The sequence below is a fragment of the Abramis brama genome, assembly GCF_963993115.1.
Source record: "Abramis brama genome assembly, chromosome: 2".
Taxonomy (NCBI): Eukaryota; Metazoa; Chordata; class Actinopteri; order Cypriniformes; family Leuciscidae; genus Abramis; species Abramis brama.
In genome coordinates this window covers 35581401-35606937 of record NC_139964.1, presented here as the reverse complement: position 1 = coordinate 35606937, position 25537 = coordinate 35581401, and the positions used below count along the sequence as shown (strand labels likewise).

The following is a 25537-nucleotide window of genomic DNA, read 5'->3' as shown; positions in this document are numbered from 1 at the left end:
TGTCTGATCAGCCTTACATTCTGTTCCTGTCAATCATACACGCGATGTCAACCAATTAAACTGCATGAGGGAGGACCGAGACAACTCACAGACACACACACACACACACACACACAAGAGATGCGGATAAACCGCGGATCGGGCGGATGACGTGACGAAAAATAATATTTTAATTAAATTCGGGCGGGTGGCGGCTGAAGCAATCAAATGAAAAAAGTTAGCCAATAAGCAAACCTGCAAGTTATGAGCTGGGTTATTTTGTTTCGATATTAGCTATATTTTAAAACAGCCAGTCATTGTGCCTACCACTCGTGGAGGCAAAGAAAGAAAGGTAAGAAAAAAAGTCGGAAAACTTTGCCCATTAATTAGATGTGCAAGGCAAGCAGGCTAGATTTCGGGGTGTTATGGACAATTAAAAATATGAATATTCACGTTGCACTAGCGGTGGACTTTCAGCGAGTTTATTTAAACATTTATTTTTTAAAGAGCCGTTTGTGAGTCAAAAGAGCCTGCTCTTTCAGTGAGCTGAGTGAAACGAACCGGCTCACGAAAAAGAGCCGAAATGCCCATAGTTATTAGGTGGCCAGTGTTTCACTTTCCCTCCAATATCGCGGCGACGTATGTGTGATTACTGGGAACATAATAAAGAAACCTGGACTCGGTCGAGACCAAAAGCCATATTTGGCAAGACCAGTGGCCGAGACCGAGACAAGTCCGAGTCCGAATACCAGCGAGTCCGAGACAAGTCCGAGACCATAGAAAAGCGGTCTCGAGTCCGGACTCGAGTCCAAGACCAGACTCGAGTACTACAGCCCTAGTACACACACATATATTATGTGAACACAAACTTTTATTTTGGATGCGATTAATCGCGATTAATCATTTCACAGCCCTAATAATAACGGAACAAAATTAATTTAAAACAAGAGCCAGAGAAAATAAGTTACATTGTAATGACATTTTAATATAGAATCAACACAGAAACAAAATATGTGTGAAATGAGATACTAGTAACTCTTTCACAGATATTCCGTATCATAACAAGCAAAGCGTCTCAACTGAAAAAAATGCTGCGCTGGCAAAACGTTCTCAAGCGCCCACAGCTAGCCGTTTTCAGCAGAGTGCCTAGCGTTTTCGGCTGGCTAAAAACGCTGTAGTGGACACACAGCCTAAGGCCGATTATTAATGTAATTTTATATTTACGACTGATCATGCCCAAACGCGTCAGAGAAAAGTTGCGTTCAGAGACAGTTGCGTTCAGTTGGCGTTTAAAATCTGCGCCAGTCACTGGAAACAGTCTGTAAGTGTGTTCAGTACATTCTTAGGGTGTATTCACACCAGGAAAGTCTGATAGTTCACTTGCTTTGGTCCGGACCAAATACAATGTTGATTTTTTTTGTTTGGTACGGTTCGCTTTCACACTGCTCTTTTTGCAAGTGAACCAAAATTTGTAAACAAAACCACACGTGTGCTAAGGTCATCCATTCATTGGACAGGAATTCTCAAGTAGGGAAAAGCAGGAAGTGCAAAAACAGGCTCAACATGAAGATATTTCGTAATGCAATATTTGTTCTTTTACTGATTTGGTGTTATTCTCTACAAACGCAATATGAACAACTAATGAGCATCATATGACACAATGTCATCTATACGAGGTTGTAATTGGGATTTTGAGAAGACGACGATGTGCTGCAAGACAGTTCCGCCGGAGAGAACATGCTTTTAAACCATTTAAGCGCGGTAAGACAAAAGAGAACGCTCTGTCTGTTAATGTCCTGATGCACACACGACGCGCAGAAAGACACGCAACAGTATCGCATGCACAGACCTCGCGCCGGAATCGAATTCTCTTTCGCGCTTGAACGAACAATAACACACACCATTATGCCAAAATGTCTGTTTTGTTAAGTATCCTCATAAGAGCAGTCAAATAAAAAGTCGCAGTTTTCTGCAGTTGGGTCAGTTCATGTTCACACCATAAACGAACCGTACCAGAGTTCGTTTGGAACCGTACCGAGACCACCTCTTCAGCTGGGTCTCGGTTCGGTTGTTTGGTCCGCACCCGAGTGCGATTGCTGTATTCACACCTGCCCAAAAGATCCACACCAAGGGGGGAAACAAACTTGAGTTCGATTCAATCGAACCAAACAAGGCAGGTGTGAATACACCCTTAGAATGTTTCAGCTATTCGTTAAGTGTGTCTTCGGCTTTAGAGTACAGGTGAGTTGCAGTACAGTTCAGGAAGTTTCTTTAACAAGCTCTGTTCAAAAATGTATCCTTCACAGTGAAAGAAGTTGCATTTAGGATTGTATTTAAAACAACAAGTGATGTTTTCAAAAATGTCACTGCAGCACAAATAAATGTAAGGGATGATTTCGGCAACATACACTAGAGTTCAAAAGTTTTGGGTTGGGTTTTTGATGTTAATGCTCTCCAAGACTGCATTTACTTGATCCAAAAATATAGTAAAATAGTGAATCAGTGTCACACGATCCTTCAGAAATCATTCTAATATGCTGATTTGGTTTTTCCGGGGCATCAACGGAATTGTGCAAGTGTGTTTGTTTGTTCCCGGCATTTTGGTGACTAATGTTTTCGGCCCAGTTCGACGCTGGATTTGCAGATCAATTGAAACTGAAAGATGGAGCGGTTCCAGCGATAAAAGTAAGTACCGCAGGCGGTAAGTAAAGCTGCAGCAAATGTTTGAGTTTTGTTGGCAATTAGCGTGCAAGTGCATATAATTTAAACACGAACGTGTAGTGAATCAAAAGTTATCCAGTAATAAATAATGCAATGATGTACCATAAGTGTCCATTTGTTTATTCTAAAACCATTCCGTGCTTGTGACTCTTTAGCTCCGCCCACAGGAGCTTGACTGTTTTCGGAAAGAATCGGTACAGCTGTATCTGTCTTTTATAAATCTGAAAACCAAAACTATAGAATTAAAGACTCTTCGGAGATATAAAAGATGCAATACTACTCTATAGGTACTAAAGATAAACATGAGATTGGCAAAAACTGTGTGTGTTATGTAGGGCTGGGTATTGACACAAATTTCACAATTCGATTCGATTTCGATTCAATATCGATTATTTTGGATATCAGGTACAATACATTGGAAATTTTCTCAAGGAAAACAAATCTCTTAACTATAATTGTAAACTATGGGAGTCAGTTGTAGCCTATAGGCTTCATTAGCCTACTATAATATTGAAGGTAAAAATTAACTGATTTGTATACAAACACTTAAAATACACTTATTTATTTTTATTATAATAAAGTTATATGAAATTATATAAAAATTTAAATGGTGGCTGTCATAAAAAACTTTCCAGATTTATTCAAACATGCATTAAATATTGAAGAACATAAAAAATTATAATGAATATGTAATATGGTGCATATATTTAACAAAATGCTCCTATCTAGAGTTAATTTTTCTAGCCGACTATAACGAGTTTATGGTCACTGGATGTTTTTTCTGAGGTAAATGTGACGTTACATGACATTGTTTACTAACGTCTTTCCACGGTTGAAACACTGATTGAGCGATTCCATGTGACATGATACGGACTTCGATAAGTTGTACTCTATCTTTTAACACACTTTCAGATGCTCATTCGTGTTTATTTTGCGCTGTAACTGGTATTAAGGCGGAAGAGAAGATCACGTGCGCTCCTCTTGAGCTGTGCCAGAGCGATCTCACGCAACAGCGTCAAAACGGTAATTATGTTTTTGAATTTCGTAAGAAAATGGGCGTAATTTGAAATCTGAGACTTCGTTTCATATCAATAATAACAAAGCACAAAGATTATTGTGATTTATTGGATGGGATGCGCGCAACAATGTTCCATTCATTCATCAACTGAAAACAGGATGACTAATCGATTCTTGGGATTTAAGAATCGATATCGTTTCGTAAAAATGAGAATCGATTAAAATCGAGAAATCGATATTTTTTACCCAGCCCTTGTGTTATGTACCTTTTAAAGTATCTTTTCATTTTTAAAATCATTTCATATATCAACATTTTATTTTTAAAACAAAAACATTATTTATGCATTTATGTCACATCTGAGCTGCATTAAACAGTCGGTGTAAATACATCTAAATGCCACTTCAGATGCAGCTTCTGTTTCCTCTGCATTGCAAAGATGGATTTCATTTGATGGGTAACAGCCCTATAGTAGCCTATCTTATTGTTCTAACTGAATTTATTGATTAAATGTAATAATTTGACATAATAAATGATGCATAGGTTACATTTAATTAAGAAACAATGCCCTTATAAATGGTAAAAAATGCAAAAAATCCATTTAAACTTATTTGAAAATTTAATTTGTCACTGATGAGAACCAACCACTGCACAGAATATGAAGAATAACAAAAACTTTAGGAGTCGGCTGTCCACGGCAGTCCTAAACCTGCCAAAGTACCAGCACAATAAACACACGCAGCAAAACATCATCTGATTATCCTAACTGACAAAATCCCAGAAAATAGAGATATTATTTTTGTCAATTTTGCACACCTCTAACATAAATCTTTATTTCTATTCTAAATAGAATCCGTTACATTCACTTTGGATACGTTTAATGCATCCTTACTATAATATTATTATATTTATAATATATAATATTAATTTCTTTCTTTTTAAAAAAAATCTTACTATATCCTTACTATAATATTATTATATTTATAATATATAATATTAATTTCTTTCTTTTTTAAAAAAAAATCTTACTATATCCTTACTATAACATTATTATATTTATAATATATAGGCTAATATTAATTTCTTTCTTTTTTTTTTTTAAATCTTACTAACCCAAAACTTTTGAACAGTAGTTTGCCGTTTTAATGATGCTGTGATCACCAAGAGCAGGTGACTAACACATACAGGAGGCACACAATGAACAAAACAATAAGACCCTCCTCTGCTCGCCCTTGCCTCTGCCCTCAATGTCTCTATGGTGATGTGGAACCACTAGCCAATCACATGCTTCCTAAAGCCCTGTCATCACATCCTCTCAACAACAAGACAGAAAAAAGAGGGGGGTAGAAAAAAACAAAAAAAAACAATGAAATGAATTTTAGCATGACTTTGCAACATCTTAGGAAATTTTCTAATTTTCCAAACCATTCACATATCCTGATTGAACCATGTGCACCTCTATGAACATACAATCAAAACCCTTTATATTAGCACACAAAGGTCCAATCACACCAGCCAATTATTGGTCTCATTACTCTACTTTAAGGCACTGTATCAAGTTAAAAACAGTTCAACTTTTAAAACCGTGCCTCAGTCAGGACCCGTGTTCTGTTCCAATACATCAAATATGTCCTGTCTAGTTGCTTTTGACCATGTACACAATGTTCCTATTCTAACCAATCAGATGGTCTGGTACTGCTATTGTAAATGGTGTGGTACTGCTAAAATGCAACTGTAAACGATCACAATATTAAGAACAGACATTTTTAAAGATGCAGTTGTTAGGATCAATCAGTGCTGTCATTTCCGAGTACGTAGGCACTTGTGCCCATCCCTAGTCAATGATGCTGCAGTCTTCCCATATTTCTGGGCCTGAGGGCAAACCCTGCCAATCTGTCACTCTCTTATGCTGTATCATTGCATCTTTCAATCTCTTCCATTCACAACAAAGATCTAGAAATATGAATTCACGGTGAAACAGTACAACCTGTACAGCAACGTGTCCACACACTGGAGGGAGATGAAATCAATCAAGATGAAGTGGAGTATGAAAGGAGACAAATTTAAAAAAAAAATGCAACTGATGGCAGGATTAAAACCTTGTCTGTGCCCTTCCACATGCAGCTTTCGATCGCCCTCTCTCCAAGCGAGGCCCTAGGCCGCAGTGCGCTAGGAGGAAGCCCTTGTGGAGGGCAATGAGACACTACACACCTCGCACCTTCAGTGTCACATCTTCCTGCTGGCTTTTCCTCTTCCTGCCTCTCCGTCTCATCAACAACATCCCCCCGTCAACAAGCGTAAGGATCTCCTGCCCGTTCTCCATCCCTGCATTTCTTCCCTTCTTTCAAAATGAGAAAATCTGCTGTCTGTTCTCCTCTGTCATCCTTTCGCCTCTGCAGTGCCCCCGCCCACTCCTCCCCCCGTTTCCGCATGTCTGATCACATGGTCTGCTAAACCAATCCAATCATTCATCCTCCACTTCACCAGTCTCTACAAAAACAGTGTGCACACAACAATCTCTCAAATCCTGCTCTTCAGAAAACTATCGTGGGCAAATGTTACAACCAAACCACCAATATGATTTCAGACCATTTTAATCTTATAGAGATAAATTCTAACGCATTTATCGAGATCTTTTAATTTATGTGCGACAAATTCTCTAAAACCCAACCTTAAACAATAGCACCAACTGCACATTAATAATTTTAGTCTGGCTGCATCCGAAATCGCATCCTTCCCTACTAAATATAGTAGGCAAAAAACAGTATGTGATAAAATAAGTATGTCCGAATTCACAGTACTCATAAAAGAGTAGGCGAAAAATACCTGGATGACCTACTTCCTTCGGCTAGAATCTGAAGTGTGCATGCATTCGATGAACACTTTACTATCCCATGAGGCCACGGGAGAGGATCTGTGAATGGCTGTGAAGCATTGGTAGGTCACATGAGAATGACAACATGGCGAATGTAGTACGTCCGGATTACATTCATACTACACACACTCATACTGTAAAGAACGCACTTTTTAGCAGTAAAATAAGTACCTACTCAAGAGAGTATGCGATTTTGGACGCAGCCATTGTGTCAACAACTAGCATTCAGAATCTTTACGACTGAGGTGTTGCTGGGGTAATCCAAAACATAAATGAATATTAAAAGTGCATGGAGCTAAGCGACATGTCAGTTTGGATCAAGAGAATTAAACCATTTAATCGAAAATAAGATGGGGGGGGGGGGGACTATATATAAGAACATAGAATCAATAAATTATTTATTGAATTTTGTGGTGTAGAAGATGGGAAAAAAACGATGCACTGCAAGCTGTTGGCATTCATAACTGTCAGGTTTCATCGCAAGTAAACTCCATAAGGACTTTAATGCATAAGAATATAGTCTAGAGAATAAATGTATTTAACTTCTTGATGAGGCAAAGGAAATTTAGATATCTGCAAGATCTTCAACGAAATAGCCGTGTCAACTAGTAAAGGTGTTTTTAATCACCATAATTTATTGCAAGTACGCTTTGTGAATTTACTCAGATTACTCTGATCATTTTACAGATTTTGTGATGTGAAAATGGAAATGTTTTCAGATCATGCACCTGTGATGGTCAGTGGTTGCTGGTCACGTGGACCTTCTGTCAGAAGCCAGCCATGAATTCAACATCTACTGTATTTATCCTTTCCATGAAAGTGCAAAAACTTGTCAAAGCTTTCAAGAAATCTTTACATGACGTTATGACATCTGCTATGTCCAATTTTTGGACGCATTAAACCGATACGGAGAACATAAAATGAAAATAAGTCTTCTTCAGTCACACCTTGCGGGTTCTTTCTGCCACTCAACTGACAGCACTAGTGAACACTGCTGCAAACATTTCAACAGCAATGGAATTTATCAGCGAACTGCTCTCAATTCAGAAACTCCACTGTAGAGTAGACTATCATCCAGAGCAAAACATGTTATTTTCCAAGTGTTTACTGTGCTGTACTTACCAGTCGCTTGCTGTAACGCGGTTTGGGATCGTCCATTGTCAGAATAAAGACTCACGCGCAGCCCGCCGCCAGTGAACGGGCAAGTCGCGAGCCAGCGAACGCGCTTCTGTCAGTTTATCCCGTTAGAATTAACCGCCACAAGCTCAACTGTTCTCGATGGACATTGGACACTTTATTAGTGTCTGTCTAATCGAAATAACGTCACTGTACATGGATACTGCCTAGATAAAAGAATCGCTGTTTTCAAATAGTTGAAAACTCGTCCGCAGCTTTTTTCACATAAAAACGGACCATCACGATACAAAATTATTGTATTATACTGTATTTCACACCAAAAAGAACAAAACAGCAGGTCATAATAAAATCATGAAAGCTAGGTTGTCAAGCTAAGCGCTGCTGAGGGGAGAGTGAACGAGCATCAGCACCAGCTAACGTTAACCAGCCTACAAACATTACGCGGGTGGTAAAAAAAAAATTAAAATACAAAGAGATATGGGGTTTTGCTTATACATACGGCTTATATGTACAACGTATAATATTGCAGGCACCCATGAAGAGTGAGGCGAGAAATGAAGAGCGTATATTTATCGAGTAACATACGCTAATCTCGGTTCAAGTTTAAAATAAAAACATTTCCACAAGACTTAAACTCGGGCTCACAGTGGGGAAAATCCAGCGGTCAAAATAGTCCTCGTGTACTGTTTACTATTAAAATGTGCACTCCGTCTAGACTCGTCTAGTAACTTTTATATTCTAACGTTAAGTGAAAGTAAGCCTTATTCAGACAGCTCCACTGTGTGAATTCACGACAAAGTTAATATAGTAGAATAGATCATTCGCCGCCATTTTCACATCGTCACAAAAACACCACGAAGTAAGCCCCGCCCGCTACAGACTTGGCATCCAATCACAGACACATGCGACGCCATCGATTTAACTCCCATTGGTTAATGCTGCTGTCACTTCACAGGGAGGCGGTACTAAGAGACAAATAATAGAACAAGAAACTAGACGAGCCATGCTCTCATTGGCTGGAGTTGCACGTCGATCAAAACAGCTACACAAAGATTGGCTTACATGTGCTGTAAGCTTCGCTTTGCCAACCAATCAAATGGAAAATATCAACACACTCATTCAGTTTTGGCAAAATGTCTACAACCAAATTGTTTTTTACAATTTATTTCATATGCGTAATGTGATTAGTTAAACATAGCTTTTAGGTACCTTAGATCGTACGTGGCTTGGCGTCCCATCGCCGGCGGACGTCCAGTCCATGACTGCATATAAAGCTCTGGCTTGTGGCGTCTGGTGAAATAAATCTACATTTTCTTTCGAATTAGCCCAGTGTAACTTCACATAAGATCATCATGAAGTCCTCGACATTCCTTTGAGTCCAATAAACCGTTTTGAAATACTCTGAATAATTGTACAAATTGAATTTTCATCCGTAATCGACCCCAGGTAACTCCGCATGGTAAAACTTTTCGTTTAACCCAATCGATCAGGAAGTAGTTGCTGATTGGTCAGCAGTCATCTAACGCGCAGCAACTCATTGGACTAAACATCTGTCGATAACCACAACGTCACAATCAACTCCAGAAAAGTTTATCACATAAATAAACATTACAAATCATTTATTGTTTTTAAGCCATGATGAAAGAACGGATAACACAGATTTTTAGACACCTCGGTCTTTTAATCACGACTACTCAGTCTAGACAATAACTCAAGTCAGACTACTGTATAATTAAACTCAGGTGTCTCCAAAATATACAATACTACTATTATCACTTACATAAGAGAAAAATACTAACTAAACTGAAGAAATAAACTAAGTGCTACTCATCTGCATTAAATAAGTAAATGGTCAGTAACAACAGAACCACTCTCATTGAAAATCTCACAAATATTTGGACAAATACTAAATTAAAAACATGATTTAAACATGATCTAAAGTTTTTTGTTTTTTTTTCAGTGGGCAAAAAATATTTGACACTGGTAGTGTAAAATGTTTCACATGTCAGTTAAAAAAAATTGAGGCTTCAAAAACAAAACGTAACCTCTTATTTATCTTTTATCATCATACATAGGCTTTATCATAAATTCCCATAAAACAATTAAATAAATTAAAGGGTTGTTTTGCCCAAAAATAAATAAAAATGTGTCATTTACTCACCCTTGTGTTGTTCCAAACCTGTATTAATTTCTTTAAACACAAAAGAAGATATTTTGAAGAATGTTGGTAACAAGACTACTGGAAAAATACTATGGAAGTCATTGGCTACCATCAACTGTCTTGTTACCAACAGTCTTCAAAATATCTTCTTTTTTTGTGTTCAACAGCAGAGAGAAATTCATACAGATTTGGAACAACATGAGGGTGAGTAAATGATTAGATTTTTGGGTGCACTGTCCCTTTAAAGCTATTTTTCATACCACAGCCCTAACATTGACAGCTAGCTTTTACATCACTTTATACTATGATGCCTCTAACAATGCAAGGCCAACTGATAAGACAGGAAGAATGTAAAAGACCAAATAAGATAAGCCAGCACGGGAAACATCTTATGTGTCAGTAGGGATGCTTATGGTTCACTGGCACTAAGATGCTTCTCTTGATTCTTGATAGAGACTCTGGACATGGTAGATTAGACAACGTCTTCACCTGAAAAAGACAGGATGTTACTCACAAACAGTCAACATAGAGTTTATGAATTTAGCTTTATGAATGCTTACCTTGAAGTTTATGAATGCTTACCTTGAAGTTTATGTCAGCCAGCTATACACCAGAGAACCACCGATGACCGCAAGAATTGTGCAACACAGCATGATCATCATCTTTTTCTACAAAGTTGGAAGTGAGTGGACAGTGACAGCATGATAATGATATAATAATAGCAGAGGAAAGCAGGGGAAAGGATGATTGGGAAGGAGAGATTTAGAAGGTGTAGCGAACAGACATATAGAGATGGGGATGAGGGAGAAACCGAAATATAGAGAGAAGGAAAACAGAAGAAACTCAAAGGATGATGAAAAATAAAACCTGTTAAACATAAAAAAAAATTGCTGCAAGAAACATAAAACACTATTTGAGAATCATACAAATGGTAGTCTGCATTTTATAAATGAAAATAAACTATAAAGTGAAAGTGTTGTTTATTATATGACACAATTGTTTAACTCCTCATAATTTCCAAGCTCACCCTGCGTGCTTCCTGTTGGAACTTGGCAGCCTTTTTAGTGTCAGCCACAGCTCTTTCCACAAAACCCACGGACTGGTCCATGTTGCTCTCAATTCTGTCAATCATAGTTCCCTGTTGACAGATTAGAATAAAATGCTGAGGATATATATATATATAATAGACCGGTGTTCAGCCTGAATCAAACAGCAGCTGTAATCATAAGGCCTCCGAAATGGGGCTATATCTCTGCTTTATTCTCCAGAAAAGACAAACACATGTACCTGATTCTCCACCAGCATTGCAATGTCCACGAACATGTCATGCAACTCTTTTATGCTGCTCTCCAGTCGCATAATATCTTTGTGCCGTGCCTCAATCTCACTTAGTGCCTGTTTTGATATTCCAGAGTCCATAATCTATAGAAAAGGAGAAAGTTGTTTAAATAATAAACACACACTAGTGTTCAAAAGTTTAGGATCGGTACGATTTTTTAATGTTTTTATTTTTTATTTTGTCTCTTATGCTCATCAAGGCAGCATTTATTTGAACAGAATACAGTAAAAAATGTAATATTGTGAAATATTATTACTATTTAAATGACTGTTTTCTATATTTTAAAATGTAATTTATTCCTGTGATGATTACAGTCAACAAATTACAGTCAAAGTTGAATTTTCAGCATCATTACTCCAGTCTTCAGTGTCACATGATCCTCATTCTAATATGCTGATTTGGTGCTCAAGAAACATTTCTTATTATTTTAAATTTTGAAAACAGTTGAAAACTGCTTAATGTTTTTTTGGAAACCGTAATATAGTTTTTCAGGATTCTTTTATGAATGGAAAGTTAAAAAAAACAACATTTATTTGAAATAGATATTTCTTGTAACAATGTAGTCTTAACTGCCACTTTTGACCAATTTAAAGGGGTGGTTGATTATGATTTCACTTTTCTAACTTTAGTTAGTGTGTAATGTTGTTTGAGCATAACCAACATCTGTAAAGTTACAATGCTCAAAGTTCAAATCAAAGGGAGATATTTTCTTTTACAGAAATCACTTTTTTTAAGGACTACAACAAACGGCTGGTAGGGACTACACGAGCTTCCTCCTGGGTAAAACCCTAAAATTTACATAAACCCCGCCCCCGGGAACACGATTTATAGATTATCAAGACAGAATATGCTAATTAATGACTAGAAGATAACTACTCATAAGCTACATAAATTCATCAACTAACCATTCAGAAATGTTGTCTACATGTTGTCACTTCTTCTTGAGTCTCTCCATCTTTCTGACTTCGGTTTGAACATAAAAGGCTAAAAGTTTTTGACATTTTCAGTGCATGTGAGAGGTAAAAGGACATGAGCTGCTGAAGCTCCGCCCTCTGTGCCGGGAGCAGCAGCTCATTTGCATTTAAAGGGACAGACACAAAAACGGTGTGTTTTTGCTCACCCTCAAAAAGTGACAATTTTAACATGGTATATAAAAATATCTGTGGGGTATTTTGAGCTAAAACTTCACATAAACACTCTGGGGACATCAGAGATTTATTTTACATCTTGTGAAAAGGGCATTATACCACCCCTTTAATGTGTACTTGCTGAATAAAAGTATTAATTTCTTTAAATATGTATATATATATAGCTTACTGACCCCAACCTTTTAAACGGCAGTGTAAGACAAGTATCCTTTAGCTCAAAAACATACAGACAAGTTATGTTCTTTCAACAAAACATCACACAGAGAAGTATATAGAATAGTACTCACTCCTGCTGTGAATACTGCAGCGTTACCTCCTTCCAGCATTTCCTCCAGTTCGTCATCAGTAGTGACTTTGCCAGCTGTAAGACAGAAGCCAACATTAGCCTTAAACATGCAAATAACATTGCGAATACTGATCTTTTTTTTTAAATTAAACCCTAAAGAAGATTTGTGTATCTGCTTGTCACTCACTGATCTCCAGCTGTCTTTGGATGCGCCCTTTGCTCTTATCTTTAAACTCCATTTGGGCTTCATTGTATTTGGTCATCACCTCTACAAACTTCTTAGCAAGAATGGCATGCTAAAATGTAGGAGATAAACACTGTATGAATAAAAAAACGAACTAGTTGAAATCCTTTTGGGCTTGTGGTAGAGCTAGTGGTTACCTGAGATTTCTTTATCCGTACATCTGCTGAAACCCTCTCCTCGGTGTTAGATGCCAAGTTCTGCTCAATGCCTGTCAAAAAAATCCGAATTTATAGACAAGAGTGCTGTAGCATATTGTCCAATTATTGATATATTTTCATGAACAAGCAATGCAGCAGCTGAAAACTGACTTTTGAGTTTGTTGCGAGCATTGTTGGCCAGTTTCTTTATCTCATTAGTAACTGCCTCCAATTCGTCCTGCGTCTCTAGTTGAGAAATGAGATAAGAGATATTTAAAACCTGAACATGGTGGGGAGACGACAGAGAAAAATGATAAATATCTTAAAAATAAAGGTAAAAAAAAAAATGATTAGACTAACTCTGGTCTGATGTAGGTGCAGAGAGGATGACAGAATACAGTCGCTTTATCTCGCCTATATTTTCATCAATCTTGTCTAAACTGCTGCGGATTTCCTCAATCTGTAGAACACATACAGAAATGACCCAATTGTGACCTTCAAATGTCCGCTTTCATTTTCTTACAATGTAGTTAATTCACATATACCTGAGTGAAGAACTCATCCATAAATTCTTTATTTTCCATTGGAATTTCCACATCATCAGGAGCTTGGTCCGACTTCTATTTTGACGCACAGGAACAAAGCAGAAAGTTTATTAACTTGGCAGAAACAGTGTTTTCTCTGTGTAAAAACATATTAAACCAGTTTAGGATGGTCTTAACTGTTTTAAGCTGATCTTCCAGGCTGGTCAAGTCAGATGGGAGACCGACTATGATTAGCAAACTACATTAGTCTGGTTTAAGGTTTTTTTTTCCAGCAACCATTACTTGCTTTTGTTAGTAAACTTATAGATATAATCCATTGCAGTTTATCTTCAAAATTTAAACAGAAATGGAACATTACAAAATTTGACATATCAAAAGAAGATATTTTAAACAGATTTGGCACCTATGACAAGTCAGGATGATGTGGATGCTAGCGAATCTCAACTATCAATGTCAGACCGACGCGTTTTAAATTAATTCGTGATGGCAGTTAATACCCTTTTAAACTATTTGTATCATCATGAGTGTAATTACTGGCAGCTAGATAATCTACGCGTAATTAACCATAACTCCCTAACTGGGTCTTTGTAGGGACCTCCCAGGTAACGGTCAAACAGTAGGTTAGCAATTCAGTCCCCAGACCGCCGTTTGAAATCATTACTCATAAGAAATATCCTCTTACCGCTTTTAGTTGTTCCAGTCGATCCTTCATCTTCGGTTCAATGTAATATGAGACTTCAAATAGCTGTAATGGTCGATATAGAAGCTAAAAGATTCCAGCGACGCTGTTTTCAGACTGGACAACTAGTAAACATGTTAACTACAGCATGAATACTCCCAGTTAAGAGTTCCAATAGAGTCATAATAGACAAAAATATCCTATTTTAACTCAAAAATATTCTTTTTTTTTTATTGCAAAAAAACAAACAATATGGCAGTATAGCTTCTGTCTTGTAGTTGTCCTAAGTCTATCCTCTCAAAGCGGATTAGAGCAACAGTTGTATGCCGGGTAGCTAATCTTCCTCTGCTGAGGTGCTTCAGTTTCTCCATTACACAGAACGATGCAAACAGCGCTTGATCGCACGCAGACTGGAGGACTAGGAGTGACACTTAAAAATAAAATTAAAGGCAGGGTAGGTAGGACTATATAAAAATAAAAGATCCAAATTTGTTAAAACTTTCTATATATATCAATACATAATTAAAATGTAAGTACTCTGAAAAAAAGAGTATAAAAATCAAGTGACTCTAGACCGTTTAATCTGTATTAAACACAGCTCATTATTTCGATTCGGGACGAATCAAAGGATTGGCTTAGGCGACTGTCACTCTCTCTCGCAACCATGGCAACCACCCTTTTGCCACGGGATCTGCCCTCTTGCGCGCGCACGTTTGATTTGAGGAATTCGAGAGGCACGGAACCTAGGAATAGCAAAACAATGGCAGAGAAAGAGCAATCAAAATTCACATTACCGGCATGCAGTTAGTGAAGGCAAACAAGGCAAAAAAAGAAGACAGTACAAGAAAAGGTAATGAACAAAAAGTCTTTGGATAAACAAAGAAATAAAACGCGTGTCAATATCATCGTGGCTTTCCAGCGACCACCCCGTCCTCAGCCTCTACTTCCTCGGACCCTAGTTGCACGCCACGGCCTCTTGCACGACCTCCTCTGCTTCGCCCTAAAATTATTTTAATTTACAAAAGGACATTTTACAAACCTACATTTTGCGCATGTGCTCCTGCATGCACTTTTCCAGTCACAACACAGCAATCAAAGGAGGACGCGCTGAAAACTGTAATGCTGTTCTCTTCCATCATAACTCGTACTGAGAAGGTTTGAGTTGCAAAGGAATTTGTGACTGTTTCAGCTGTTCAACCACATCAAAGTTTCGTAATTAGTAAGTCCGTGCTTTTTCTCTTTTTGTTCTTATGTGCTGAAGGCTGCTGTGCCTTGGTGAAACGGTGTTTGTACGTACGTGAAGAGCTCTTTTCCAAAACGCCATAAACCTAAAAAGCTGCCTCAAAGAACCAGCAAAAGTAATGATTATGAATGTGTAAAATATTGCAATAAGACATTTTAATTGTTTATTAATTTCTGTGTCGGCTGCAAAGATGAAGTTGACGATATTTGACTCGCGATCTTCGCAGTAGGCTAGTGAACGCATGCACCGGAGAAATGCACATTTAGGCTACATAGTTTTATTTTGTTTTGGATGGTTTTGTTTAGAACCAGATTTCTGTAAATATATTCCACATTTTTTAGGCCTGTGAGGCGAGGCTACGGTTCGGTTCACGATGATATAATCTCCAGTTCAAGCACCTTATGTTGTGATTGATAGCCTATATTTACTTTATGTATTTAATCCAGGAATGAAAATATTAATGAATTAATGAAAAAAAAAATATTAAAATTAAGATACAATTAATACAAAACGAAATTCGTTTTAAAGAAAGGCTTTGTGCTTTCTGTTTTGAGGTCTCTGTTAAAGTTTGAAAGTCTTAGTGCAGCTTTCAGAGCGCTCGCGTCCATAATGGAGAACTGTCAAGTAATATTGTTTTTTCCTCATAAATGCAAACACGAAAAATAAAAGACAAAAACTTTTTTAAAAAGACAAACCATAAATTTAGAAGAAAAAAAAAAGATGGATTTATAGCGTTTTGGGGGAAAAATGAATGGATTTATACCGTTTTGAAAATGTTATTTTTTTTTTACTTTGAATTGATCATCAACAATATTGTTGTTTGATTTAATAATCACTGTTGCAAGAAGTGCCTAGTTAAGTTTTTTTTTTTTTTTTTTTTTTTGTAAGTGGAAAAAGTAGGGGCTGCCACAGATTCTGTTTAGTTAGCTCCTTTATTGTTTTTTTCTATAGCCTAGAATAATATAGGTCAAATGCAGCAAGTCAAAAGACCAACTGGACCTTCTTTGCCAGTTTGCTCACATTTCTTTGAAGGATGGCAAAAATATCGCCTGAATATCGATATCTAGATATTGGAAAAAAATATTGAGATATTCATTTTTGTCAATATCTCCCACCCCTACATGCAGAACACCATATATGTTATGAATCTTACACGAAATTCATCTTCATCACAATATAACTGATGGTAATGTAAAAAAGTGTATCAATGCAACCTGTTTTTAGCTTATATAACTAGCTCGTTAGCGAATCAAAAAATATATATATTTTAAATTTACCAATATCAATATGCTAGCTTGATAGTGAGTACTAAAATACATCTTATTTGTTTATATTCATAAGCAATTAGCGTTAGATTTTTTTATTACATGTGATTCTGACATGATGTCACTACATGCACTGTGCTCCTTCCTCTCTGCTTCTCTCAGGTAAATAATGCGTCTTCAGCTCAGCGGTTGGAGTCGCGCGTTCATGTGTTTTGGGGGCGTGGCTTTGGAAGGAGCCCAGAAGGGAGGGGGTGGAGTGAATGGAAATAATGAACTGTCTTTAAAACAGTCCTGAGAGGTCTACAGACACTCGATTTTTATACTTTCTTTTTCAGAGTACTTACATTTTAATTATGTATTGATATGTACATAAAGTTTAAACAAATTTGAAAAAGAAGTTTTTTAGACCATTCCTACCTACCCTGCCTTTAAGGAGTTATCAATTCAAACATAAAAATGGAAATAAATGTATACTTTTTTAAACAAATTAATATACATAAACTGTTTAATTCGTGTTTTAAAATGTAGTTAAATAAATAAATAAAAATGTATTGAACAAAAATTCCATCCAACAGTCGAGGTGGGTTGGTGCAAGTTGAGGGACTTTTGAAGTAGGCCTACTTGGTAAATAAAGGCAAAAGAAAGTGTGGGTAAAATGTGCCTTATGCAGTCTCTGCATGGACCCACCACTCTGACATTCATTTGTGGTTCTGATTGATCATATCCACACATAGACACAAACTCACTCACACATTGGCAGTGTTTTTTGTTAGACCTACATGTTCTTTATACGGGTACACACTAAAGTTGAGTGTTCATTAAGCATAAATACCGTCAGTGTCATTCAGGTTGAAGTCCCCACAGGGATAGAAAAAAGCGCACACGTGTTACAACAACAGTTGTAACAAAGGCAGGCACACCATGTATCTGACATCAAATCATAAGGGCTGTGATATTCGTGCAGGGGGTTGAATTGGTGCCTTTTATGGTGAACAAATGTGGGTACTTTTTATGAAAGTTTGAGCACTCAATCTCAAAAATCCAGCGAGTTACAAATGCTGATACAAAAAGTGTTACTTCTCACATTTAGTCGAGAACTACAATAACCATCATGTTTACACACAACGCCTCTTATTCACGATTATTCACAAAAGAGCTGTCAGTCAATAAATGGAAAATCAAAGTAACTTGTGTTACTTACTTGAAAAAGTAACTGATATTTAGTTGTAAATGTAAAAGTAATGCGTTACTTTCTAGTTACTTACGTAATTCAGATTACTTGTAATGCGTTACCCCCAACACTGTGTCTGTGTGAATGCATTTCAAAAAAGTATTTTAAAGAAGTAAAACACAAACTAGAAACATAATGTAATGAAGACCAAGTTCCATGCAGTGAAATATCTTCACAGTCCTCTGTGTCTTGTAATTGAGTGGCAGTTTCTCTCTACAGATGAGGTTATGGGATGTGTCGGCATCTGGGAAGAAATACACAATTTAGTTTAGAGTTGCAGTGTGTCCCTTTCATTTGTTTATGTAAAAATAATTATGTTCATGAAGGACAAAAGTAGCAAAAATGGACAGTATGAAAGTCCTTCACAATGTTAAAAGGAAAAAAAGGTTTTTTTTTTTGTTTTTTTTGTGACTGGGTTTATGCATAAAAGTAATAAAGAAATTTAACAATATGGATGATAAACTCAATATCTATGTTACTTAATGACACTTCTTTCCACTAACTAAACAGAGCTGGCCACATGTTCTGTTAAACTAAAAAGAGAAAAAGTCATTATTGGAAACAAGTTACAATTTGAAAGTTAAAATCTATAGACATTTCATTTACCTGTTGAGAGTGTGTTGACAATATGTGTAGTTGGATCGTTGAGCTCCAGAAAACCAGTAATGAGGAGGTGGCTTTGACAGTTACAGATTTGAAAACAAAAAGGCGGGATTAAAGATCCCTAAACTCTATTTATAATAAAACTGTTCTTCAAGATGACATGGCTCTAAATAGAACTGTTACTACGTGTAAATAACCATTTTTTTAATGGTTTTATAAGACAACAAAGATTTCACATCCCTTTAAAAAGACATTCAAAGAAGCAAAATAAAGATATATGAAAACTTCATCTTAAATATACATCATTTTTATGAAGCTGTCCAAAATATTTCAATTTAAAAAGAAGAGGCAGGAGATTGTGAAAGATTCGGACAGAGCATTAATTTATTATATACGGTACACAAGTATTTAGTCTTTGTACAGTTCTCACAAGGACAAATAAAATGTTTTACCTGTAAGGATACAATGTGAGAAACTCAACACTTGCTGAAGTGCTTTTGTTTGTTACAACTCTTTCTTCATTTAAACCCACTGGATGGTCAAAATATGAAAGGAAGAAGGAAGAAAATGGGGAGGATGGATTGACTGCTGCAAAATGAGAATATAACATTGGCCTCAAAGTAGTGTGTCATCCTTTGTGGTTTGAGAACAACTTGGTTCTCCTGCCATTAGACACTTATTACATAACTGACCTCAGTTTCTGTGTGAGGTTGTGCTGAATGTTCAAAGTCAAAATGACAGCTGTAGATGTACAGAGAAATGTTTTAATGAGAGGCACCACTTCAAGGCTGCTGTATTTTTTATTATTATTTGAATGTGTGAGCTTAATATCAGAACTGAGCATCTATATGTATGCCCAAGTTGAAAAAAAAATCGAAAAAGTATGTGCATCTTCAGAAAAGAATTCAGTCCCTGGGCATTGAAAAGGTGCACTCAGCACAACTGTAACTGTCTAAAACCAATTATTCCTTATGCAATTGAAACTGTGATTATTTGTAAGAGAGCATGTTGAAGACTATATTGTCACTGTGTTGAGAGGAGACAGTCCATGAAGCATGTTTATCTGTAGAGATAGTCAGCTTGAATGTTGGCAGCGATCTCAGCCTCCCACTTATCTCCATTGTTGAGGAGCTTCTCCTTATTATAAAGCAGTTCCTCGTGAGTCTCTGTGGAGAACTCAAAGTTGGGGCCCTGAAAAGACAAAGGAGTAGAGGTAAACATTAACTTCAGGGAATCTGGTCATGTGCAATGTAATATGGCAAATTAATTCATGCTTCATCCTAAGCATGTGCACAGCTTATTTTCTGCAATATTTGCACATGCTGCTCATGTCATGCTGTACAATATTACCCTGGTAATCCAGATTTCTCGCGAGAGCACAAGTTGAATTTGCTCAGCGAGTTACTCTGGTGTCGAGTAATGATGCTCATTAAATATGCTCTTGTATCCGAGCTGCACCAATCACATCGGGTTATCTGATATAGGCGGGCCAGAGGCGGGCTAAACAGATGACGACAGAGATGTGACGTCGAAGTCATTAGTAAACATTGCAAGATGGCTATGGATGAACACCAGTTGTTTGAAACGGCTTTGGCCGCTACAATGAACGAGTTAGACTTGGCTTTTTATCTAAAACAGGAACAGAAGACGCCGCTCGAATCGTTCCTTTGCAAGAAGGACGTTTTTGCTGTTTTGCCGACCGGATACGGTAAGAGTCTAATCTACCAGTTTGCTCCGCTGGTAGCTAAGCGTATGGGCTTTATTGTTGTGATTGGTCGTAGTGTTATCCAATTGCGTCCAGTGAGATTTTCAAATGCATGCTTGGTGCCGCCCCTCGAGCTGGCCGATTTTCATTAGTCGACGCCAGACCATTAATCTTTTAGATTTAGGTCTGGATTTCCAGGCTAGTACAATCACAATACTCCTCCAAATAATTTAAGGCACATTGTATAACATACACTAATGTTCAAAAGTTTGGGGTCAGTAAAATTGTTTACAACAAATTAACGCTTTTATTAAAGCTGCAGTCCATAACTTTTGGCACTCTCGCGGTTAATAAACAGAACTGCATGCGCCTTGTGGCAGAACATTGTAGCCGGAGCTACTTCTCTCTGTTTATGTCTATGACGAGTCACACAGGTAGTGGGCTACTCCGCAGTCTAAAATAGTCCGAATATAAACGTTTATTATAGGTGTTCCGTAGTGATTCAGGATAAGACAAAAAAAAAAACAGTTTGGAAAATGGATTCATGATGTACTCGCTTATAAATTTTGAACACACAAAAAGTTACGGACTGCAGCTTTAAGCAAGCATGCATTCAATTGATCAGTAAAGATACAGAAAATTAAAAAAGATTTCGATTTCAAATAAATGCTGTTTTTTAACTGTCTATTCATCAATGAATCCTAAAAAAAGTATCACTGTTTCCACAAAAATATTAAGCAGCACAACTGTTTTTATCTTTGATAATAATTATAAATGTTATGCAAATTAGCATATTAGAATGATTTCTGAAGGATCATGTGACACTGAAGACTGGAGAAATGATGCTGAAAATTCAACTTTAACATCACAGGAATAAATTACATTTTAAAATATATTTAAAAATATATATAATTTAGAATATATATATATATATATATATATAATTTTTATATAAAGAAAGTAATTTTAAATTGTAATAGTATTTCACAATACTGTTTTCACTGTATTTTTGATCATTCGCCCTTGGTGAACATAGGTCAAGTCAAGTCAAGTATATTTGTATAGTGCTTTTCACAATACATATTGTATCAAAGCAGCTTCACAGTATTAAATTAAAATAATACAACAAGGTTTGTTTCTAGTGGAATTTATTGATTGATAAAATTAAATTAAATATCCCCAAAAATATCCTCACCTGAGCAAGCCAAAGGCATAAGAAAAAAAAATCTTACTGACCCTAAACTTTTGAATGGTAATGTATATCCCATTAGTTTTTTCTTACTTTATTTTTTATATTGTGCTGTAGTATCTCTCTGACAACTCTAAAAATAACTTTTGTAAACTTTTTCCACAGATCTCCTAGAAACCAGTTCGAACACCTCTGCTTTAAGGCATGTTGCCTGAAAACCCATTAAACAACCTACTAAGTGACGGGATGAGCAGTTGAAATGTGTGCTGCTAGATGCTCACCTCTACAATAGCATCCACAGGACAGGCCTCCTGGCAAAAGCCACAGTAGATGCATTTGGTCATGTCTATGTCATAGCGCGTTGTTCTCCTGCTGCCGTCAGCACGAGGTTCTGCCTCAATTGTAATAGCCTGAGTGAGAGAATTAGGGTGTCCCTTTGCATACATTACTTTTATTTTCTTGTAATTACTCTTCCTATTCACATGTGCAAATAAATAAACATACATGCAATTACTGCTTGTCATTACAGTGTCATGATATATCAGGATGAACAAGGGCAGTTAGAAAAAGAGTGTACCTGGGCTGGGCAAATGGCCTCACAAAGTTTACATGCAATGCATCGCTCCTCTCCAGAGGGGTACCTGCGCAGAGCATGTTCGCCACGGAAACGGGGAGACAGAGGGCCCTTCTCAAATGGGTAGTTGATTGTGGCAGGTTCACGGAAAAGATAGCTCATGGTCATTCCCAAACCTGCATCAACACAAATATCCGGTGGTTCCTACTTTTTCTGCGTAATCGGGATTATTTGTATGAAGACTTTATGGAAGATAAAAGGCTTATGTTGTTACTGACCTCTGAACAGCTCTGTCCACAGAAGAGTCTGTGCGGCACGGTCCGTGATGGACTTCATATCTGTGGCATCTTCCTGATTATTGACATACTCTGCATATAGAAAAAGTGAGTTATAAAATTTAAATTATGAGATATAAACTCACAACTGTGAGAAACAAATTGTGAAATAAAAAGTCACTATTATCTTTTTTATTTTATGCGGAAACGTGGTTCCATAAAACCGTGATGTGATAGGAAAAGGTTTTTTAAGAACATATATTAGAGTGGATCCTGTTTTTGTACTATGAAATACTTACTTATCCCTGCTCTGTGTGCAGATAGGCTGAGAGGCCGTGCAAGACATTGACTGGCCAGAAATGACCCTAAGGAATAAATACATAACATCACACATCTGTGAGCCAAGACTTTATTTTGATCACCACATATTAAGATATACATAAATGCCACTGTATTCGTATGCTTCTATTTCATAACCCCACCTGGCCTTGATACGGTGTAGACCACACGTAGCGCAGCAGACATCTCAGTGAGGTGCACTGTAGGTAATAGGGACAAGAAAAGGTAGAATGGGGTTTGTCATGTGTATTTGCTCAGGTTACAACACTAAACATTCTGGTGGACATCTACTGACAATTTTTAAACATCTAATAAAACAAAAAAGATAACAATTTGGCAGTTACACAAAATAGTGTGCCATGAATTACTTCCCCTTACAGAACGTAAACAAAAACCCCAAACCATTAGTTCCGCTCATATCGCGAGGTAGCAGATAAATTACACAAATGTGGTTAATTTGAGAACCACACATCAATTATCACTAATTAATCTTTAGACAGAGAATGTAATACGTCCATAATAATGCATTAAGCACTGTTTGAACTGTAGGACTGCAGCAAGTGGCTTAGGACACGAACTCATGCATGTCAAGCAGACCTAGCTTTCGACACATTTACTACAGTTTCATTAAGACATCAGTGTGTATTTACATATTAAATCTTTGCATAATTATCTGTAACTCAGTGTTATTTATTCGAAGGCAAATGTTGCCCGTGCAGTGTTTGTAGTAACTTAACCACAGGCAGATTTCTCAAGGACTTTCAATGACTATTCTGCTATTATTCGTATAACCTTTAAACCAATATTTGACTTCTTAAAATTGAATTAATTATATCGGTTGCACAAAATGCGTTGCGTGCTCACTCAAAAAAAAGACAAAAAATACAGTTGAGATTTATAATCAGTTCGTACTCACCGGACAGTCGCTATTTGGCCTTCTCAACCAGAACAGCGGACGACTGAGGAAATGCACACGGAGAACGCCGGAAGTGAGATTCTCTTACAAAATATAAGACAACTGAATTACAAATAAGGATACAAAATTAAAATATTATATTAAATTAAAAATAATACATTTGATAAAACGGCCTTTATAAATAGATTTGGATTGCTCCACTATCATAAAAGTATTCAATAATGTAGTTCAGGATTTGTCATATTATTTGAGAAATTGTATAATATGACATTTTATTAAAATGAACAGATCCTTCACTCAAACATTGGATTTTTTTTTTTTTTTTTTGGTCAACATTGTTTCATCATTGCACAATGATAATGACTTAACATAGTTTTGAAAATATGTTCAGAGTTCAGTAGGGCTGGGGTAAACGATTATTTATTAAACGATTAGTCGGGCGATTATTTTATCGATTAGTCGACTAATCTAACGACTAATTTGAATTAATTATCCTGTCTGTTATTCGCATATCTCTGTCGAACCGTTACTCCGATGGATTTCAAACTCGACAGCTGTCTGGGCACGAGTAAGTGCAGTGCCAAGTTTGACGTTGTTTGGATGAGAAATGCGAAAGATATTGTTAAATATATCAGTAAAAGAAGCACTTAGAAGGTTGTGGTTTAAAAAAAAAACATTCTGACATAAACACACTGTCAGCTACAATGTTTACTTCTGAATAATATAGTATAAACGTGATCAATCCATTTTGATTAATTTGAGTAAAAAAATTGTTTTCTTTACCAAGAAAGTGGCAAGATGAAAACCACTATTTTCTGTTTCAAACTTTCACATAGCATATTTAGGTTATAATAACATAAATAATTCAAATCCAGATTTTGATTTTCAAAGATTTATTGTAAAAACAGATTATTTTTTCCCAAAAATGCAATAAATTCATGACACGTTTTTTTTTTTAATGCAATTAATCCATTGAATCAATATAAAAGTTATTTTTCATATTGAAACTGTTGAAAATACACAACAAAGTAAGTTGATCCACATGACAGCCTCTGAACTCGGTCAATAACGTTACTAATCTTATATACAGACACGTACTGGACTAAACATAGGCTACATTCAATCAGCCATCGCTAAGAAATACCTTCTGAAATTTTTTGACGGCGATCAGCTGTAAAATGGTCCTGCTCGGTTTTCGTTGACTTTGAGTACAAGAATTGAAAGTTTTTTAAAAGATCCACTGGGGTTAACGTGTCAGCATTCGACATAAGTTTGACGCTGTCGTGTGAGAATAAGCAACAGTCGGCATTTATCTTCCTCCCGCGTGCCTCATCTTCATAATCTCCTCACGTAAATGATTCGACTTCGATGGCTTACGTTTCTTCCCTACGGCAGAAATCACCACAGGTTCATCAATGCCGTCAAATGTATAATTTTTTTTGTTTGTTTGTTGATCAAAAAGTGCAAAGTAGATAAGGAAAACTAGGATGCCGGGTGTATTCAAAGCGCCGCCGTTACTGTTTACAATGCGTGGAATGGTGCGCTGTGATTGGTTGAGCGGATTTATCACATTCTGCAGAGAAAGGAGACTGGCATTTGTCGCGGTTTGGAAAGAAATGGAGAAAACATGACAGAATAACACGGCGGGCGGTGTGTGTGTGGCGAGCTGTACCTCTGGGAATGGTACAAAAAATAAAAAAAATAAAGAAGCGTCGACGCAAAAAATATGACGTCGACGTAATTTTGACGTCGACGCATCGACGTCATCGACGCACCGCTACAGCACTAGAGTTCAGACAGACGAGTTATACACTAGGCCAGGGGTTCCCAAACTTTTCCATGCCAAGGCCCCCCAAATACCACTAAGTTCTGGCCAAGGCCCCCCGTATTGAACCCATCGACAATACTACGGCACGGCACATGTAGAAATA

General features: G+C 36.9%; 3 protein-coding genes across 12 annotated transcripts in view; all 3 read right to left on the bottom strand.

The window, feature by feature from the left end:
* kdm2aa (lysine (K)-specific demethylase 2Aa) overlaps positions 1-9228 on the bottom strand; it is a 29999-nt gene extending 20771 nt beyond the window's left edge. For 4 of the 10 annotated variants that reach the window (XM_084105738.1, XM_084105743.1, XM_084105744.1 and 1 more), the window contains exon 1: positions 8937-9228. In XM_084105738.1, the coding sequence (XP_083961864.1) occupies positions 8937-8987 (51 nt within the window). In that variant the 5' untranslated portion in view covers positions 8988-9228. Of the gene's footprint in view, positions 1-5933; positions 6090-7712; positions 8584-8936 lie in introns of those variants that run through there. The other 6 variants (XM_084105735.1, XM_084105742.1, XM_084105737.1 and 3 more) reach the window with 4 other exon arrangements.
* A 101-nt stretch (positions 9229-9329) lies between these two features.
* Positions 9330-14678, bottom strand: stx3a (syntaxin 3a). The gene is made up of 11 exons (XM_084098782.1): positions 14270-14678; positions 13588-13662; positions 13403-13502; positions 13214-13288; positions 13043-13113; positions 12849-12957; positions 12663-12736; positions 11176-11310; positions 10916-11026; positions 10471-10556; positions 9330-10377 (listed from the first exon to the last, which is right to left on the bottom strand). Exons 1-10 carry the CDS (start codon positions 14297-14299, stop codon positions 10479-10481), a joined length of 858 nt encoding a protein of 285 aa, XP_083954908.1. The 5' UTR covers positions 14300-14678; the 3' UTR covers positions 9330-10377; positions 10471-10478.
* A 4292-nt stretch (positions 14679-18970) lies between these two features.
* Positions 18971-23689, bottom strand: ndufs8a (NADH:ubiquinone oxidoreductase core subunit S8a). Its single transcript, XM_084098809.1, has 7 exons — positions 23607-23689; positions 22834-22890; positions 22651-22716; positions 22355-22444; positions 22080-22252; positions 21784-21912; positions 18971-19799 (listed from the first exon to the last, which is right to left on the bottom strand). Exons 2-7 carry the CDS (start codon positions 22874-22876, stop codon positions 19668-19670), a joined length of 633 nt encoding a protein of 210 aa, XP_083954935.1. The 5' UTR covers positions 22877-22890; positions 23607-23689; the 3' UTR covers positions 18971-19667.
* Between the last annotated feature and the right edge of the window lie 1848 nt (positions 23690-25537).

Coding starts and splice junctions, on each gene's coding strand:
- stx3a (XM_084098782.1), bottom strand. CDS start 14,299: ATGAAGGATCGACTGGAACAACTAAAAGCG. Junction 13,503..13,587: donor TGGATGAGTTCTTCACTCAG/GTATATGTGAAT, acceptor TGTGTTCTACAG/ATTGAGGAAATCCGCAGCAG. Junction 11,027..11,175: donor CAATGCTGGTGGAGAATCAG/GTACATGTGTTT, acceptor ATCTGTCAACAG/GGAACTATGATTGACAGAAT.
- ndufs8a (XM_084098809.1), bottom strand. CDS start 22,876: ATGTCTGCTGCGCTACGTGTGGTCTACACCGTATCAAGGCCAG. Junction 22,717..22,833: donor CTACACCGTATCAAGGCCAG/GTGGGGTTATGA, acceptor TTTATTCCTTAG/GGTCATTTCTGGCCAGTCAA. Junction 22,445..22,650: donor TGCACACAGAGCAGGGATAA/GTAAGTATTTCA, acceptor TTCTATATGCAG/AGTATGTCAATAATCAGGAA.